This window comes from Salmo salar, chromosome 28 (assembly GCF_965601325.2).
Source record: "Salmo salar chromosome 28, fSalSal1, whole genome shotgun sequence".
In the NCBI taxonomy this organism is placed as follows: Eukaryota; Metazoa; Chordata; class Actinopteri; order Salmoniformes; family Salmonidae; genus Salmo; species Salmo salar.
In genome coordinates, this window is record NC_138318.1 from 8,848,771 (window position 1) to 8,869,198 (window position 20,428).

General features: G+C 42.3%; 1 protein-coding gene across 1 annotated transcript in view; it reads left to right on the top strand.

The window, feature by feature from the left end:
- Window positions 1-18,021, top strand: part of LOC106589374 (1-phosphatidylinositol 4,5-bisphosphate phosphodiesterase epsilon-1) — a 65,939-nt gene extending 47,918 nt beyond the window's left edge. The window contains exons 23-30 of the mRNA XM_082970357.1: window positions 6,194-6,487; window positions 7,964-8,127; window positions 9,495-9,756; window positions 10,959-11,077; window positions 11,238-11,366; window positions 11,478-11,675; window positions 14,099-14,294; window positions 14,798-18,021. Coding sequence (XP_082826483.1) covers window positions 6,194-6,487; window positions 7,964-8,127; window positions 9,495-9,756; window positions 10,959-11,077; window positions 11,238-11,366; window positions 11,478-11,675; window positions 14,099-14,266 — 1,334 coding nt within the window. The 3' untranslated portion in view covers window positions 14,267-14,294; window positions 14,798-18,021. The remainder of the gene's footprint in view (window positions 1-6,193; window positions 6,488-7,963; window positions 8,128-9,494; window positions 9,757-10,958; window positions 11,078-11,237; window positions 11,367-11,477; window positions 11,676-14,098; window positions 14,295-14,797) is intronic.
- The last annotated feature ends 2,407 nt before the right edge of the window (window positions 18,022-20,428 follow it).

The window sequence follows — 20,428 nt, forward strand, 5'->3', positions numbered from 1 at the left end:
CCATTCTAACCGAGAGAGAGAGAGAGAGAGAGAGAAAACGCGAGGACAAAACTCTCCAACAGAACAGAACTTTTCAACAAAGATCCCGACGACACACTGAGCGTAAATATATATATATTGATTGCAATTGTTCCCAAATGAGTGAGCGTTCATGTGCAAAGGATTAGCATTTCATTTGTTAATATTTATCAACTCTGTAGTGCCTTCTCAGCTGACCCCACCCCCCTTTTGTCTAACAAGCCGCCATGCCGGTTTAGCCCACTAGGGCACATTCTCCTATCATTTCCTTGTAACCATATCTGTTTGATTATGCATTTCTGTGAATTATTTAGTTTAGTAAATAAATTATTTTAAGACGATTGATGTATGGATGACTCATAGTGAAGACTGGGTTCGTGCAGATAACCAACAATTTACGACGTTTGGAATGAGACTGGCGAGGTAAATAACACATTATTAATCAGAAGACTCAGATCAGATAGTATGATATCTGAAAGTTATATTAGGAAAATTATAACTTTGTAATCTGAATATTTTCCTTGGTGCCCCGACCTCCTAGTTAATTACAGTTACACGATTAATCCGTTTAATTGCGTAATAATAATTAGTTATTTGATAAGCATGTCTTCTGTTTTAATGATGCCAAAGACACGACACTGCTTACAAGGTAAGGAAACCAATGTTTCATGTTGGTAGTTGGGTGGACTATCCCTTTAACTTTTCCATAAAATGGCCCTCTTAATGTGCGCACACGCTGCATTACAGAGTATAGTGAAAGATGCTGAGAGAAGCTCTCGTGGAGCTTTTAAAAGGGTTAAAATGGGATTGTTAGATGGAATATCTTGGAGGCACATGTTTTTTCTGTCTCGGCACTGAGGCTTGGCAGAGAGAGTTTGAATAGCTGTGTAGCTAATGCCTCTTTCATGATCAATCATAACACTTCGAAAGGTTCAGGTAACTTCCAAAATAAAGGAAACCCCAACATAGTGTCTTACTATGGCGTTGGCCCACAACCAGCCACCAGAACAGCTTCAGTGTACCTTGGCATAGATTCTAGAAGTGTCTAACTATTGGAGGGATGCGACACTGTTCTTCTATGAGAAATTCCATCATTTGGTGTTTTGTTGATGGTGGTGGAAAAATGCTCTCAGGTGCCGCTCCAGAATCTCCTATAAGTGTTCAATTGGGTTGAGATCTGGTGACTGAGACGGCCATGGCGTATGGTTTAAATCATTTTCATGCTCCTCAAACTATTCGGTGACCACTTGTGCCCTGTGGATGGTAGGGAATTGTCATTTAGAGGTGTGAACGTTTAAACGTTTATTTGCCACGGATATAAGGCACTTCGAACGTCATCATCGTTAACAGTTGGAAAAATGACAGTGAGTGAGACCGGACAGCAGAAAGTCCTGTATGGCAGTACTTTGAGAAGTGAAATGAGAAAGTGGTGAAAGAAATGCAAACTTTGCTACGTGGAATTGAGCTACAGTGGCAGTACAGGTGTAATGCAGTTGAAATGCAGCCATTGCCAATGGTAGAGGATGTTGGCTTCAATGCCCTGATGGCATATATAGAACCAGACTTCAAGATGCCTTGACGGCCCGGATGTGAAAATGGTACAGTCGTGGCCAAAAGTTTTGAGAATGACACAAATATTAATTTCCACAAAGTTTGCTGCTTCAGTGTCTTTTGATATTTTTGTCAATGTTACTATGGAATACTGAAGTATAATTACAAGCATTTCATAAGTGTCAAAGGCTTTTATTGACAATTACATGAAGTTGATGCAAAGAGTCAATATTTGCAGTGTTGACCCTTCTTTTTCAAGACCTCTGCAAGACCTCTGATACTTCCGGCGCTGACAGAGATGGCCACCTCGCTTCGCGTTCCTAGGAAACTATGCAGTATTTAGTTTTTTTTAGGTGTTATTTCTTACATTCTTACCCCAGGTAATTTTAGGTTTTATTACATACAGTCGGGAGGAACTATTGGATATAAAAGCAACGTCAACTCACCAACATTACGATCAGGAATACGACTTTCCCGAAGCGACTTTCCCCAGCCGGCGACCCAAAACAACGACACCGTAGATGGGGCAGACAGAGCGGTCTTCTGGTCAGGCTCCGTAGACGGGCACATCGCGCACCGCTGCCGAGCATACTACTCGCCAATGACCAGTCTCTTGACAACAAGGTAGACGAAATCCGTGCAAGGGTAGCCTTCCAGAGAGACATCCGAGACTGTAACGTTCTTTGTTTCACGGAAACATGGCTCACTCGAGACACGCTATCGGAGTCGGTACAGCCAGCTGGTTTCTTCACGCATCGCGCCGACAGAAACAACCATCTTTCTGGTAAGAAGAAGGGCGGGGGTGTATGCCTTATGATTAACGAGACGTGGTGTGATCATAACAACATACAGGAACTCAAGTCCTTTTGTTCACCTGACTTAGAATTCCTCACAATCAAATGCCGACTGCATTATCTACCTAGAGAATTCTCTTCGATTATAATCACAGCCGCATATATCCCCCCCCAAGCAGACACATCGATGGCCCTGAACGAACTTCATTAGACTCTATGTAAACTGGAAACCACATATCCTGAGGCTGCATTTATTGTAGCTGGGGATTTTAACAAGGCTAATCTGAAAACAAGGCTCCCTAAATTCTATCAGCGTATCGATTGCGCTACCAGGGCTGGTAAAACCCTAGATCATTGCTTTTCTAACTTCCGTGACGCATATAAGGCCCTCCCCCGCCCTCCTTTCGGAAAAGCTGACCACGACTCCATTTTGTTGCTTCCAGCCTATAGACAGAAACTAAAACAGGAAGCTCCCACGCTCAGGTCTGTTCAATGCTGGTCCAACCAATTGGATTCCACACTTCAAGATTGCTTCGATCACGTGGACTGGGATATGTTCCGCATTGCGGCGAACAACAACATTGACGAATATGCTGAGTCGGTGAGCGGGTTTATTAGCAAGTGCATCGGCGATGTCGTACCCACAGCGTCTATTAAAACATTCCCAAACCAGAAACCGTGGATTGATGGCAGTCTTGCTCCCAGACAGACTAAACAACCTCTTTGCTCGCTTTGAGGACAATACAGTGCCACTGACACGGCCCGCTACCAAAACCTGCGGGCTCTCTTTCACTGCAGCCGACGTGAGCAAAACATTTAAATGTGTCAACCCTCGCAAGGCTGCAGGCCCAGACGGCATCCCCAGCCGCGTCCTCCGAGCATGCGCAGACCAGCTGGCTGGTGAGTTTACGGACATATTCAATCAATCCTTATCCCAGTCTGCTGTCCCCACATGCTTCAAGAGGACCACCATTGTTCCTGTTCCCAAGAAAGCTAAGGTAACTAATCTAAATGACTACCGCCCCGTAGCACTCACTTCCGTCATCATGAAGTGCTTTGAGAGACTAGTCAAGGACCATATCATCTCCACCTTACCTGACACCCTAGACCCACTCCAATTTGCATACCGCCCCAATAGGTCCACAGACGCAATCGCAATCACACTGCACACTGCCATAACCCATCTGGACAAGAGGAATACCTATGTGAGAATACTGTTCATCGACTACAGCTCAGCATTTAACACCATAGTACCCTCAACTCGTCATCAAGCTCGAGACCCTGGGTCTCGACCCCACCCTGTGCAACTGGGTCCTGGACTTCCTGAAAGGCCGCCCCCAGGTGGTGAGGGTAGGTAACATCTCCACCCCGCTGATCCTCAACACTGGGGCCCCACAAGGGTGTGTTCTCAGCCCTCTCCTGTACTCCCTGTTCACCCACGACTGCGTGGCCATGCACGCCTCCAACTCAATCAAGTTTGCAGACGACACTACAGTGGTAGGCTTGATTACCAACAACGACGAGACGGCCTACAGGGAGGAGGTGAGGGCCCTTGGAGTGTGGTGTCAGGAAAATAACCTCACACTCAACGTCAACAAAATAAAGGAGATGATCGTGGACTTCAGGAAACAGTTTTAATTAACTTCTGGGCCACATCCTGACAACTGGCAGCCCATTCTTGCATAAGCAATGCTTGGAGTTTGTCAGAATTTGTGGGTTTTTGTTTGTCCACCTGCCTCTTGAGGATTGACCACAAGTTCTCAATGGGATTAAGGTCTGGGGAGTTTCCTGGCCATGGACCCACAATATCAATGTTTTGTTCCCCGAGCCACATAGTTATCACTTTTGCCTTCTGGATGGTTGGGAGAAGTTGCTCTCGGAGGATGTGTTGGTACCATTCTTTATTCATGGCTGTGTTCTTAGGCAAAATTGTGAATGAGCCCACTCCCTTGGCTGAGAAGCAACCCCACACATGAATGGTCTCAGGATGCTTTACTGTTGGCATGACACAGGACTGATGGTAGCGCGCACCTTGTCTTCTCCGGACAAGCTTTTTTCCGGATGCCCAAACAATCGGAAAGGGGATTCATCAGCGAAAATGACTTTACCCCAGTACTCAGCAGTCCAATCCCTGTACCTTTTGCAGAATATCAGTCTGTCCCTGATGTTTTTCCTGGACAGAAGTGGCTTCTTTGCTGCCCTTCTTGACACCAGGCCAACCTCCAAAAGTCTTCGCCTCACTGTGCGTGCAGATGCACTCACACCTGCCTGCTGCCATTCCTGAGCAAGCTCTGTACTGGTGGTGCCCCGATCCTGCAGCTGAATCAACTTTAGGAGACAATCCTGGCGCTTGCTGGACTTTCTTGGGCGCCCTGAAGCCGCCTTCACAACAATTTAGCCGCTCTCCTTGAAGTTCTTGATGATCCGACAAATGGTTGATTTACGTGCAATCTTACTGGCAGCAATATCCTTGCCTGTGAAGCCCTTTTTGTGCAAAGCAATGATGACGGCACGTGTTTCCTTGCAGGTAACCACGGCTGACAGAGGAAGAACAATGATTCCAAGCACCACCCTCCTTTTGAAGCTTCCAGTCTGTTATTTGAATTCAATCAGCATGACAGAGTGATCTCCAGCCTTGTCCTCGTCAAAACACTCACACCTGTGTTAACGAGAGAATCACTGACATGATGTCAGCTGGTCCTTTTTTGGTAGGGCTGAAATGCAGTGGAAATGTTTTTGGGGGATTCAGTTCATTTGCTTGGCAAAGAGGGACTTTGCAATTAATAGCAATTAATCTGATCACTCTTCATAACATTCTGGAGTATATGCAAATTGCCATCATACAAACTGAGGCAGCAAACTTTGTTAAAATTAATATTTTTGCCATTCTGAAAACCTTTGGCCACAACTGTACAATGATTGCTCTGCAAGTACAAAGTGTGAGCTCTCATACACCTTACTACGTGGAGTTAACAGAATGTTGGACGTCTATGAACACGCTGTCAAACATCACTGCAACAAGCCATCACATTGATGAGAAGTGGGACATGAAGTCCCATGTACTGACAACTGAGAACATGGAGGGGAGGGACACAGCAGAGAACCTATAACGGCATTATGTAGTATCGTTGCTGAGTGGGTGGGGGACAACAGTAAGGTGAGCGTCGTCTGGTAGGTAGCCAGGGTAGATTGAACTGCATTGCAGGACTATCTGAATCGTGAATTCGTGTCATTTTATGATATTTTTTTTTGTTATGGTTTAAATCACGTGTCAAACTCATTCCATGGAGGGCTGAGTGTCTTCGGGTTTTCACTCCTCACTTGTACTTGATTGATGAAATAAGATCACTAATTAGTAAGGAACTCTCCTCACGTGGTTGTCTATCTTCATTTAAAAAAATGGCAGTTTAAACTTTCAGAAATGTTTTACATTTGCCACATCCCAATTGTCCTATAGGGGCAAAGGTAGCCAAATAACAGCCTGACCAGAATTTTTATACATGACCCTAAGCATGATGGGATGGATGTTAATTTCTTAATTAACTCAGGAACCACACCTGTGTGGAAGTACCTGCTTTCAATATACTTTGTATCTCTGATTTTCTCAAGTGTTTTCATTATTTTGGCTTTATTTTGGTTACCTGTACTATTTGGGTTATTTAAATGTTAGTGTTACATTGTCTTACTATCCTGGGAAAAGAGCATTTTTTAAAAATGTGTTCAAATCGTTATTTGAGCTGTCCTTGTTTCTTCTTTTCACTTCTATCCCTCTGGAGAAACGTATCCGCCAAATGACTAGATTGTAAATGTGTAACTGTTGCCCCCTCTAGGTAGCGTGGAGGGCACCCGTCTGAGCTGGGAAGAGCAGACATCGCCCGTGCTCAGCCCCAATCCCTCAGTCAGTGCTGTCATCCACACTCCCAAGTGCTACCACATTTCCTCTGTCAACGAGAACACTGCCAAGCGCCTGTGCCGCCGCAACTCAGAGAAGCTGATCCTGCACACCACCTGCCAGCTGTTAAGGACCTACCCGGCCGCAACGCGCATCGACTCAGCCAACCCCAACCCTCTGCCCTTCTGGCTACACGGCATACAAGTGGTGGCTCTCAATTATCAGACTGATGGTAAGGACATGGAGAGGAGTCTTACTGATGAGGTTGGTCCAGTTTAGTCACTGGCTGTTACTATGCTCAATGGAGGTTCTTCATTGCAAGGTATTTTTAGTCCAGGACCAGGCTGGGACTTTATCTGGGTATGGGGAAATAACCAGGCTGGGACTTTATCTGGGTATGGGGAAATAACCCCTATATGCTGAACAAAAATATAAATGCAACAATTTCAAAGATCTTAATCAGTCAAATGAAATCAATAAATTTGGCTCTATGTATGGATTTCACATGACCGGGTATACAGATATGCATCTGTTGGTCACAGATACCTTAAAAAAATGGACCTCACAGGATTTCTTCAAGGTATTTATGTGCATTAGAATTACCATCGATAAAATGCACTTGTGTTCATTGTCTGTAGCTTATGCCTGCACATACCATAACCCCAACGCCACCATGAGGCACTCTGTTCAGCAAACCGCTTGCCCAAATGACTCCATTCACGTGGTCTGGTGGTTGTGAGGCCTGTTGGATGTACTGCCAAATTCTCTAAAACAACGTTGGAGGCAATTCTCTGGCAACAGCTCTGGTGGACATTCCTGCAGTCAGCATGCCAATCGCACGCTCCCTCACTTGAGTCGTGTGACATTGTGTTGTGTGACAACACTGCACATTTTAAGGTGGCCTTTTATTGTCCCCAGCACAAGGTGCACCTGTGTAATGATTATGCTGTTTAAACAGCTTCTTGATATGCCACACGTCAGGTGGATGGATTATCTTGGCAAAGGAAAAATGCTCACTAACAGGGATGTAAACAAATTTGTGTAACAAAATCTGAGCAAAATAAGCTTTGTGCGTATTGAATTTTTCTGGGATCTTTTATTTCAGCTAATGGGACCTATACTTTATATGTTGCATTTTATATTTTTGTTCAGTGTAGTCCATAACTAGGTCATTTTGTACCCTGGTCAGGTGACATGGTCAGGAAAAACTCAGGGGGCCCTACTTTAAACTTTTCAAGAAACTAGTTGCCTATTCATTAGAAATGGCTTGGACAGGGTACAATATGACCGTGTGAAGATGTATTGGGGAAACACTGGGTTATGTTATCTTGCATGTCATTGCTCATTTCTCTGTAAGGGGGAGCTCTGACCTAGGCAGCACTGAGTCAACTTAGTACGCTGGACATGGTCGTGATACTGATAGGCTGTCATTGTAACTAAGAATTTGTTCTTAACAGACTTGCCTAGTTAAATAAGTAAATAAAACATGTATTTTATTGGGTTGTCTGTTTTACACGTTTATAAAGCTTAGTTGCAGATTTGCAAGCTATGTTTCTCCACTCACCTGTGCCTATTTTCAAACTAAAATTAGGATAAGTGATGCTTGTGAAACAATGGATGGTCTGTTTTCTAACTCTTTCTCCTCTCTCATTCTCTCACCTCCCCCCTTTTCTTTCACTTTCTTCGTCGCCACCTCTGCCCTCTCCAGACCTGCCCATGCAGTTGAACACAGCTCTGTTTGAGGCGAATGGGCATTGTGGATATGTCCTGAAACCTCCAGTGCTGTGGGATCGCTGCTGTCCCCTCTACCAGCAACTCTGCTCCCTGGAGAGAGACGTGGAGAGCATAAGCCCAACACTCTACTCTCTGACTGTGAGTACACACAAACACACACACTCCCCTCCATATGTATTTGGACTGCTAAAACCATTTTTGGCTCTCTACTTCATAGGCTCGATACTACTTTTGGATTTGAGGTCAAATGTTTCATATGAGGTGACAGTACAGAATGGCACCTTTTTTATGTGATGGTATTTTCATACAAATCTGTTATACCGTTTACAAATGAAAGCACGATGTATCTAGTCCCCCCATTTTGAAGAAGTCGTATGTGGACAAATTCGCTTATCTTCAAAAGTTTAACATTTTGTCCCATATTCCTTCCACGCAATGAATACATCGAGCTTGTGACTACAAACTTATTGGATGCATTTCCAGTTTGTTTTGATTGTGTTTTGGATTTTATTTTGTCCAATAGGAACTGAATGGACATGAACATATGGAGGGGAGTGTACATGGAGGCACACAAGCAAACATACAAACACACACTTTAATATAAAAAAATGTTACCCTTATTTTTCAAAGTATGTTGACTGAGAACACATTCTCATTTACAGCAAAGTCCTGGGGAATAGTTACATGGGAAATGAATGAGCCAATTGGAAGCTGTGGATGATTTAGGTGGACATGATGGTATGAGGAGCCAGATAGGGAATTTAGCCAAGACACTTGGGTTAACACCTCTATGATAAGTGCCATGGGCTCTTTAGTGACCACAGAGAATCAGTACACCTGTTTAACGTCCCATCCGAAAGACGGCACCCGACACAGGGCAGTGTGTCGGGTGCCCTGGGGCATTGGGATATTTTTGTGAATTTTAGACCAGAGGAAAGAGTGCCTCCTAAGAGCACACACACACACACACACACACACACACACACACACACACACACACACACACACACACACAAATCTCCCCCTCTAGGGATACACAGACACTCAACACAACAAAAACTTATTTTAAAATGTAGCCAAACCCACTTCAATATGACCCATATACTGGTCTCTCTCACTAACTACCCTGCTGGGTATACACACACACTTACCCAAAGCACTCCCATCGGGCTCTTCAACATGGTTATGATGGGTTTATTGGAGCTATTTGCACCATATATACAGTATGATTTCTCTAGTTGAGACGACACCACCCAATAAATCTTCTGCAATAGTGAATGGGAAAAGAGGTCGTAAAACGAGTTGTGTAAACAATGTTTAATTTCTTATAAAATCTGGCTGGAATATGACATACAGTAAGTATGATAAAGTATTAAGTAAAACAAAGAGTAATGTAATTACACGTGTAATGCCAAGTATCTGTCTTATAGTGGATTAAGATTATTAAATTCACTTTTGATATACAGTATATAATGAATTAAAGGTGTCCTTTCCCCCTCTGTCAGATTGTGTCTGGGCAGAACGTGTGCCCTGCCAACAGCGCGGGCAGCCCCTGTGTGGAGGTGGATGTGATGGGCATGCCCGTGGACAGCTTCCAATTCCGCACCAAGCCCATCCACCGCAACACGCTTAACCCCATGTGGTCAGAGCACTTCCGATTCCCCGTGCACTTTGAGGATGCCTGCTTCCTGCGCATCGCTGTGGTTGAGAACAACAGCTACCAGACCACTGCTCAAAGGATTCTGCCTCTACGGGCCCTCAAACCAGGTGAGGGGGTGGAGTGGAAAAGAGGAGGAAGAAAGTGATGACTTTAAACTTCTATTTCCACTTTAAATATTCCTGATGAATTCAATAGCACGTAACCTATTAACTTCACTAGGGTAGGGGGCAGCATTCGGAATTTTGGATGAAAAGCGTGCCCAAATTAAACTGCCTGCTACTCAGGCCCAGAAGCTAGGATATGCATATAAGTGGTAGATTTTGATAGAAAAAGCTCTATATTTTCCAAAACTGTTAAAATAATGTCTGTGAGTATAACAAAACTGATATGGCAGGCGATAACCTGAGGAAAATCCATCCAGGAAGTACTATTATTTTGAAAGGCTGTTTTTCCATTGAAAGCCTATCCACCATACAAAGACTTAGGACCCAGTTCACGATTGCTATGGCTTCTTCTACATGTGGCCAGTCTTTAGGCATTGTTTCAGGCTTTTACTCTGAAAAATTAGGGAGATACAGCACTTTCAATGAGTTTCTATTGACGAAGCTTTTGTCCGGTTGAAATATTATTGATTATGACAAAAACAACCTGAGGATTGATTTTAAACATTGTTTGACATGTTTCTATTAACTTTTATTGTACTTTTTTTACTTTTCATCTGGATGTTGAGAGCGCGCTTTGTGCCTTTGGATTACTGAACTAAATACACCAACAAAATGGAGGTTTTTGGACATAAAGAGGGACATTATCGAACAAAACAAACATTTATTGTGTAACATGCAGTCCTGGGAGTCCCACCAGATGAAGATCATCAAAGGTAAGTGATTCATTTTAATGCTATTTCTGACTTTTGTGACACCTCTCCTTGGTTGGAAAATGGCTGTATGGTTTTCTGTGGCTAGGCGCTGACCTAACATAATCGCATGGTGTGCTTTTGCAGTAAAGCCTTTTTGAAATCGGACGCTGTGGTTGGATTAATAATAATTTTATCTTTAAAATGGTGTATAATACTTGTATGATTGAGGAATTTTAATTATAGGATTTCTGTTGTTTTGAATTTGGCGCCCTGCAATTTCACTACCGTCGCTACCGTCCCACAGATACCAGAGGTTAATAGATAATTTAACCATGATATTTAGCAACATGCTATGTACAGAGTTTGCTAGCAGCTACAGCATGGCATGTGCCCAGGTTAATACACTTCTACTCTCTGTTCTTAATGTCTGTGGTTGGTTGTCTGTTGTTCCAGGCTATAGACACATCCAGCTGAGGACGCAGCACAACGAGCCCCTGGAGGTGTCCAGTCTGTTCATCTATAGCCGCAGAGTAGAGGAGAGCCCCACCGGCACAGCACTGCCTGCTGCCGTGGTAACACACACACATACACACACCCCTGAGGAGCATCTAGGGATTGCTTATGTTATTGTAGCTCTTCGAACAGCATCTGATGAGCTAATTAGCTAGTAACCTTAAAGTACATGTAAGGACAATGTAGATAGATATTTACAACACTGTATTTCCCTGGCAGCTGTTTAGTTCTGAGGAGCGGAGGGCAGCCCAGCAGCACAAAGTGACTGTCCATGGTGGGCCAGGTCGAGAGCCTTTCACTGTAGTGTCTGTGAAAGAGCAGACCACAGCCGGACAGCTACTGGACACGGTCAGTCCCGGTACACCCACCCATAGAAAAATGTACACACACACAAACACACCAGACCCGCCACGCTCTCAGTTCATAGTGGCCTATCTATTTCTCCTCTTCCTACTTTAGTTGCTGATGTCCACAGATGGTGCCAGTGAGTACTTCCTGTGTGAGGAGAAGGTGTCACTGGGGAAGGAGCGCAGTGACCGTAAGAGGTGTCCTCAGCAGCGCCCCGTAGCCCCTGAGGAGGAGATCATCAGGGTTATCAACAGCTGGCAACCTGAAGAGGGATATGTGGGCAGAATCTGCCTTAAAACCAAGGAAGAGGTACTACTTTTTTCAACAGAAATTTCCCATGACTGCTGTAGAGTCAAACTATTTTAATGAGAAACCGGTCAAGCAAATACTGTATTTTTTTTAATCAATTTCTTCATTCTAAGTGCCCCGTCCTGGGGTCATATTATGAAATACACACTACTTTCCTTTCATATACAGTAGACGGGTTAGCTGACAACGTCATGAAATTGATGCGTGCGCGTCGATGGGGTTGTGATTCTGGACATTCAGATAGCTAGCAACAATGACAAGAAGCTGCCACGTGGGGAATCGTAGGTGGCTCGTTTCAGCTCGTTGCATCTTATTGATACCATGTCTTGTTTTTAGTTAGTTTTTTGTTACTCTTGTCACGTCTACTGTATGCTAATATGCCAAAAAATGTGCTAGCTGGCTAAGAAACAACTGTAACAATTTGAGACAAGTGCTCATTGTGCAATTTATATATTTTTTTTATAAAGATATGGAGAGGAAGTATAGCTTCAATATTGTCAACCATCCTTTCATTCTAAGCCAACCCCCTCTGTTTTGTCCACAGTTGCACACACATTGGTTTTGTTGCTTATAGGGAAAATAAGTGGTGGGCCGAACCGGAAAAACGTAATGTTGATCAGTCCGTGTCGAGGGAGGAGATGATTTTATTTTGTATATGACAGTGAAATATTGTTGTAACTAAAATGTATTTGAGTTTTTTTATACTAATGTAAAGCTGTGTAACTGTGATGGACCACACACTCCATCACAGTAGGTGGTGGCATGCAGCTTAAACAATTGTTTGCGGACCGCCATTATACCGAAGAAGAAATCGTAAGCTGCTGTCGGAGTATGATGATGATGATAATATCTAGCTAGCTCCCAAAGACTAAAATAAGATAAATATATTGTTTCGAGTGCACTTGACATATGCAGCATTCAATACGAACTTTCTTAATCATATGAGGTAACTCCCTTAACCATTTAGCCAATTTCCTGAACGCCAGCCAAGCTAATGTGACTGGAAATGACAATTGTCCTGCTTAGGTACAGTGAGGTCCAAAATGATTGGCACCCCTGATAAAGATGAGCAAAAAAGACAAATAAATAATACAAATACTGAGCTATATTTTATGCTAAAGAAAATTGGGAAAATATTTGTATACTAATACAATTGCTCAGAGAAAGATTTTGTTTAACAAGTAATACTTTGTTTCTCAAAAGATAGGGGTCAAGCCCTGTTTTCAATACCTCATACGTCTATTTTCAATGTCATCCAACAAATGTAAACACCTGGAGTTTGCTAAATGGCATTGGCACTTGGATCGGAACCGGTGTATGGTCAGATGACATGACAATAGAGCTCTTCGGCCACGCACACCACTGGTGGGTTTTGCGTCGAAAGAAAGATTAATATGCAGAAAAGAACTCCATACTGTAAAATATGGTGGCGAATCTTTGATTTTTATCGTGCTATTTTACTTCCAGTGGTCCTGGGGCCCTTAAGGATAACGGCATTATGTACTTTACCCTGTACCAGGACACTTTAGCTAAAAACCTGGTTGCCTCTACCAGGAGGCTGAAACTTGGCCACAAGTGGATCTTCCAGCAAGACAATAACCTCAAGCACACATCAAAATCTACAAAGAAATGGTTAATTTATCACAAAATCAACATTTTGCAATGGCCATTTGTCTTACTTGAACCCCATTGAAAACCTGTAGTTTGAATTGGAGAGGTCAGTCCATAAGCGCAGGATATCAAGGATCTGGAAAGATTCTGTGTTTAGACAGTCCAATTTTAATATTTTTTCGACTATATAGTGGCCTGGCCTGAAACCAGACTGGATGACATTTTGAAGCTCGAAAATATCTAAGCTAAGTATCGATTAGATAAAAGAATAAATGTTGCTAGGCAAGACGGTTTAGAGATTGAGCAGTAGTTATTCATGTTGGAGGGGTCACCACCTTTGTCTATATGGAGCACATGGGCAGCCTTCCCCAAACCCTAGTGGATAGCCCCCGAGATAATCTTCAAGTAAAAAATGTCAGGGGAGCAGAAATCTGCAGCAAAGGATCAAGCAGATCCGCCCCAATGGATTTTTTTAAATATCAATCTTAAACAAGGAATGTAGCACCTATGTAATGATCATGCTGTTTAGTCAACTTCTTGATTTGCCACTCCTGTCAGGTGGATGGATTATCTTGGCAACGGAAAAATGCTCACTAACAGGGATGGACACAAATTTGGCCACAAAATTTGAGAAATTTCTGGGATGTTTTATTTCAGCTCATGAAACATGGGACTAACACTTTACATGTGGTGTTTATATTTTTGTTCAGTAATATATGAACTTAACACACCCACAAGTTCAAGTGATTATTGTTGCTCATTAGAATTCTCGCTTTTATCAGAAATAACTGAGTGTGTCTGTGCGCACTCAGATGGCCCGTGAGGACAAGAGGAAAGGCATCTCGTTTGCCAGCGAGCTGAAGAAAGTGACGAGTTTCAGCCAGAGCGTCATTGCCCCAGCCACACAAGAGAGCAGCCGCAGTACGGATGAAAGCAGCAGGGCAGCATACTGTGTGCCACTGACTGAGGCCCATGAGTGAGACGCTCGGTCTGCTGAGTCCCCAGAAGGTACAGAAGTCCCTACAGTTTCCTATTGCCTTTACAACTAGGGCTTTCCCTATTGGCCCTAGTAGCCCCCATCTTTTTATTGTCCTTCTTCTGGCCATGCCTATAAATATGTCTTCCACAGTCAGTTTTCCTTTCTCAATTTCTTAACTTTTGACATCTTCATTTATTTATATAATGCCATTTATATTTTACGCAATTATTTATCACCTCATTAATTAGACATTGTCCCCGAGTGACTCATTTATCCTAAGTCGATGTTATCTGCAGTGTTTCAAACAAAATGTTCTTCATTTTAATATTGTATGTGTAGTTTTCTATTGTTATTATTGATACTGTAACAACTAGCATAACAACACAATGACATCTACAGATTGATATGCATTAGTATGTTTGAGTGGACAATGAAGTGGCCAGTTGTGTATTGCATCATGCATATGAAGTACTGTATACTCCAGATATGTCTGTTGTGCTGTTGTCCATTACTTCCCCCCTCCCTTTTTCAGGGTCTCTCTCTGCAGGACTCGAAGGCCTGGGTGGCAGAGGGCTGGGCGGAGGCAGAGGCAGAGAGGCTGGTGACCATCCTGTCCTTGGGAGCAGGGCCCACACCGGCTATCTGCTGAGGAACTGGAAGATCCACAAATGATGCCAGGCCCCCCTCCATCACCTTAGAGAGCACCAGTATTCCTGAACACACCATGATGAGTTGAGTTAGTCCCTCCCATGAGTAAAGAGCTTCCCCCAGAAAGTCCCACCCTGGCTGGCTGGTTGAGTTGGATGGCGGCTCCAGGATGACGGTTCGAAGTGAAGGAAGGTTGTGTAATCTGCTGGGTCGTTAGCTGCCCCCCCCCCCTGTGTTCATTAGGGTACACCGTAGCAAAACATTTTGCAACGGAAAAAGACACAAGTGTTTCTTATTGGACACGTTTAGGTAGTTCCTCCTTGTTTCAGTCCATTTTATTATTGTTTGGTGCCTAATGAATACATCCCTGAAGTGGTGGCCGTGTTGAGACAGTTGCCGAATGCAGCAGCCAGCCTAACCCTGTTCAGCCTGTTTTTTTTTGTTAAAGGATGAATAAAGGCTTGATTCTTGGCCATGCTGTATCTTCTTCTACCCAAAGCTGAGTCATGGGCCTACTGTAGGCTGGTGTTGAATGTCTGCATGAACTCCAGACAGTGTATTTAGTTGAGGTGCGGGAACCAGCAGTAACTGCGGCTCCCAGCCTTTCTCCTGCTAAGAATGAGGGCATTGTGAATGTGGCCAACAAGCTGGCTTGTTGTTTGATTCCCTTTGGCTGCATTTACACAGGCAGCCCAATTCTGATCGTTTGCCTAGTTATTGGCAAAATAGCTGATCTGATTGGTCAAAAGGCCAATTGGTGAAAAAAAATGATGCAGGCCTTATGTCCCAGTTTTCACAGTACTGTAATTTATAACTATATAGTTGTGTGTTTGATGATATTCAGTGTTTTGCACGTAGTAGTTTTGCTGTTATGTTCAGTATTTTTTTATCGACATTTTTCCCATGGTTTATCTTGTTTGATATGAAAGAGTGCGCTTCAAAAGTATTGTGACTGTGTTTTTGTTTTGGCTCCTTACTCCCGCACTTTGGATTTTAAATGATACAATGATTGAGGTTATTGAAGTGCGGACTGTCAGCTTTAATTAGAGGGTAAAAAATATTTTGGAGAATGTAAGAATTGAATATGTATCGAAACACTTCTACATAAATGTGGATGCTACCGTTATTACGGATGGTCCTGAATGTTTCGTGAATAATGAGTGAGAAAGTTAGACGCGCAAATATCATACCCCCAAAACAATGCTAACCTCCCCTGTTATTGTAATGGTGTGAGGTTAGCATGTCTTGGGGGTATGATATTTGTGCGTCTGTCTCACTCATCATTTATTCATTTTCCGTAATCATGGTAGTATCCACATTAATGGAGAAGTGTTAAGAAACATATTATATTCTTATTTACAATAAAAGTGACACCAAAATGACAATGCATGATTTACCATTCATTTCTATTGGTCACAAAATAATCTGAAACACAACCACGACAAACTGCATATCCATCCAAGTTTGTAGAGTCACAAGCTTGAAGTAATCATTGCGTGCTAGGAATATGGGACCAAATACTAAACTTTTGACTACTTTAATACACATAAGTGAATTTGTCCCAATATTTTTGGTCCCCTAAAATGGGGCGTTATGTACACAGTGCTGTAGTTTCTAAACGGTTAACCCAATATGGATGAAAATACCCGAAAACTAGAGCTAACAGTCTGCACTCTAACCTCATAGTCATTTTAAATCCAAAATGCTGGAGTACAGAGCCAAAACAACAACAAAAACACAGCTCGCTGTATGATGTATCGTGTTTGATATGATATTTGAAAACAAACTGAGATTTTGGTTTCAAATTCAACTTTTCATTGCAGCAGGTCCAAGCATATCAGCACTTGAGAACCCCATGACCTCTTGATGTCAAAAACAGAGGTTTTTGAATCCCCAGGTATAATTTACTTTTGTAAAACATCAAATCAAGAGTACGTTTTTAAAGGGTCAATCAGCACTTGCTACATCCATTTTTGGACTAATAAATGGATAAGTACCCATTTGATTCTTGAAGAATATAACTTTGAATTGAATGCCTCATGAGCTTAGTTCAACTGTCGTACTCGATCAGAACCCAAAATATAAGCTTGTTTTACTCCAATGTTTGTAAACAAACAAAATGTAAACAAACTATATAGCCTCAAAACATGGTTAAAAGTTGAATTTTGATATCATGGTTGGTCAAACCTTGCATCCATAGCTCTGTCTATGAATTTGAGTGATTACATTTCTCCAGCCCCGTCCCTCAACTTTTAACCGAACCAGTGGGGAGTCCGCTTTGCAATTGTTTTTACTGCTGATTGCCGCTTTAAAGTCATTTTGTTGACGTCTATTGGAGCACACACACAACTATCATAATGTCAATACAGGGTTAAGCGATTTCTGATATTGTTCCCAAGTTGTTTATTGATGAAATTGATTATAGTATTATACTGAGTAGTCTACTAGGTGTTTTAACCTATGCCCATTTCAGTCTGTTGTCAGAAACTTGATTCAATGGGGGCCATGTTGTTTCCCTCCTTACTTTAGAATGTGGATCACTAAGTGTGAGATTTGTATGTCATTGTCTGTAGTTTTTTTTTTTTCAACTTAGTATACGTTTGTTTTAAAACTATGAAGGTGTGGCATTTCTAATTAATGATTTATATTGTACTTGGTGTCTGATCATTGGTACTGCAAAAGTGTCAACTTCCTTATAGACCTAGATACACATTTCAGCCTCTCCCCCTGGGTCCATACAATCTCACAGCAAACAAAATGATTGGATTTTATGTATGAGATGTATAAATACTACAGTAGTTATAATACATATTCCTTTATACTCGTACCCTGTATACGGGTTGAAAATGACAGATTTAGGCACTGATAAGTGTATAAATTGGAACACAGTGGCTGTACAGTAACATGCTATACATTACGTCAGAGCTCTGCACTTCACAGCGTTGGATGGGTTTTGACTGACAGCCGTTCTGTACTTGAGCACCGCACGCGACAAGTAGTTGCTCCCATTCCTCCCCTAAATGTTTTGTTTGTCTGACTGAGGGAAATGCTGTATATTAAGAGGATTCAATGTATTTTGAAAGATGAGACTTTGAGGATTATAATAAATACCACTTTGATGTCATACAAGTAAACATCTGTGAGTCCAAATGTGCACTTCACGTTTCCATATCATAAAACTCATGTCATAAACAGTGTTAACGTTTGATCACTGCTGTACAGTTACAATATGACTGGGTGTCATACCCTGGGTAGTTCTGAACAGAATCTGTTTGTCTATTGTGTTGAAAATTCGCTGTGGAACACGCACCTGAATGCACGCGTGACTCCTTTCTATGCGCACCTAAATGACGATCTGTTTCTCTGAATTGCCCTGTGTAAGACTAACACTTTAAAATCGTATTTTGTAACTTAGCTGGTCATGTTGGCAATAGAACAAGGTTATAAATGATGCCAACCTGACCCAGATTGAGATATATAATGGGCCGTTTTTTGTATTGCGTAAACAACAGTAATTGTGTGATGGCGGGGATGCAGGGTTGTGTTCCAAACAAAACAAATGTGCTTGCTCTAGTTTCTCAACCCCACAGCTTGGAGGGCTCAAAAAAGCACGTTATCGTTGAAGACTGAGTCAAAGTGCATTGAAATGACTTAGGAAGTGTGCACACTTGAGGTGTGTGCAGGGGCGGAAATCCCCGGGGGGACACACGACCCCCCCCCCCATCCTGGGAAAAATATGATTTGTCCCCTCCCAATATATCACTGAAACATAACTATGCGTATTATTAATATTATTTAAATTACAATGAAAGCAATTGTGCTAATTATAGACACTTAATAGCGCGTTTTTAAGTTTCAGAAGATTGCGACCCCCCCACCCTTTGCCTCACAATGGTTTGATCCACTGCCAGTTCCTTAGTTGGCAAGGTAACAGAGGGGTAGTGTCTACTGTCTGAAAGGCACTCAATGAACGTAACTGACGTGAGGTTCATCCAGTCAATCGCGCACACACACTAGCTGAATATGCAGAGCTAGCGCGCAAATATTAACTATTAAGCTAGCTAGTACCTATTCCATTTATGTGGCGTCGTCAAAGATGGAATCTTTGCTATCGTCAATTTATTCCAAGATCAGCATGCAGATGATGTAAGTTAGTGCTTCAAAGTCCCTGTGATAAGGTTAGCGATAAACTGAAGTCCAAACTGAACAGAACTACACTCTCTTCTACCATTGTCTTAAATATATTTAATGGTCTCGTCGCAAGGGAACTTTTATTTATTTATTTTATTTCACCTTTATTTAACCTGGGTAGCAAAGATTATAGCAAACACCACTGAAACTGAATTGGTGCTCGCTAGCTTTGCAAATTCAGCTATTGTTGGAAGCCAGCCAATATGAAACAAACTATTAAAATTACAAAAGGTTGCAGCATATGTGTTAATGGTGAACTCATACAGCTGTCAACTCTTGTCATTTTAATCCGTTTCACATTTGCTAGCTACCTTTTAGATCGAAGCCCAAATAGAATGATTGAAGATGATAGAAGCCCATCTCCTACTGTAAATAACCTACACACGGTGTGTGTGTGTGTGTGTGTGTGTGGTGTGTGTGTGTGTGTGTGTGTGTGTGTGTGTGTGTGTGTGTGAGCGCAGCCAGCCAGCCAGCCAGCCAGGTAGAAAAATGGCAGAAAAATAAAAGACGAACATCAGAGTATTTTTCAATACACCAAAACGCATAGTAAGAACCCTAGTAAGCTAATATCTCAAAGACTAGTTGATAAAATGTTCATAAAGAAATGAAATTCTAATGGAAATGTTTCACAATGATGTCATTAGGCAGAGCAGGCAACAGATGGCACACAGACAGCAGAGTTGGGGACAGATATGCAGGAACAGACTGGCAGAGACAGGGAGTCTCAGGTAAGTTTGTTGAGTCTTTGTTTGGCAACATTACGAAAGGTTCTCAATTTTTTGGACTTGTAAAATAGGAACATAATTGGAAAATGCCATGGATACCCCCACTCAACTTAAACTGGTGACTGAACTAAGATTTGTTAAAGGCAATGGTATTGTTGTTGTGATTAATTGTGTAGTTTTGGGTACCGGTAGTTAGGAGTACGGCAAACACCTTATTTCTTTGGTTCCTCAGCCTACATTGTAATATGGTAAATGTATATTATGTGTTACAGCACTACTTTTGGTGTCCCCCTCAGGAATTGCTCTTGAGAAAATGTCATGTAATTGTCCCCTCCAAAGTTGATATCCGATTTTCCCCCCTGGGTGTGTGGTCACTTGGCGACACCAGTTAGTCCTCTCACTCAAACCGTCGTCTTAGGTTGCACCTACCCCACGTTTTCCAATAATGTTCTTAGGTTTCCAGAGTATTTTCAGATTTAGGTATCAACAAATGCGGTGAAAAGTACAGTAAATGTAAGGTGTTTGGAGTCAGTCTTGTCAGGGGAACTTTGGTCTTATAATTTTCCCATCTCAATCTGTTGCCTTTCAATTGCTACCAT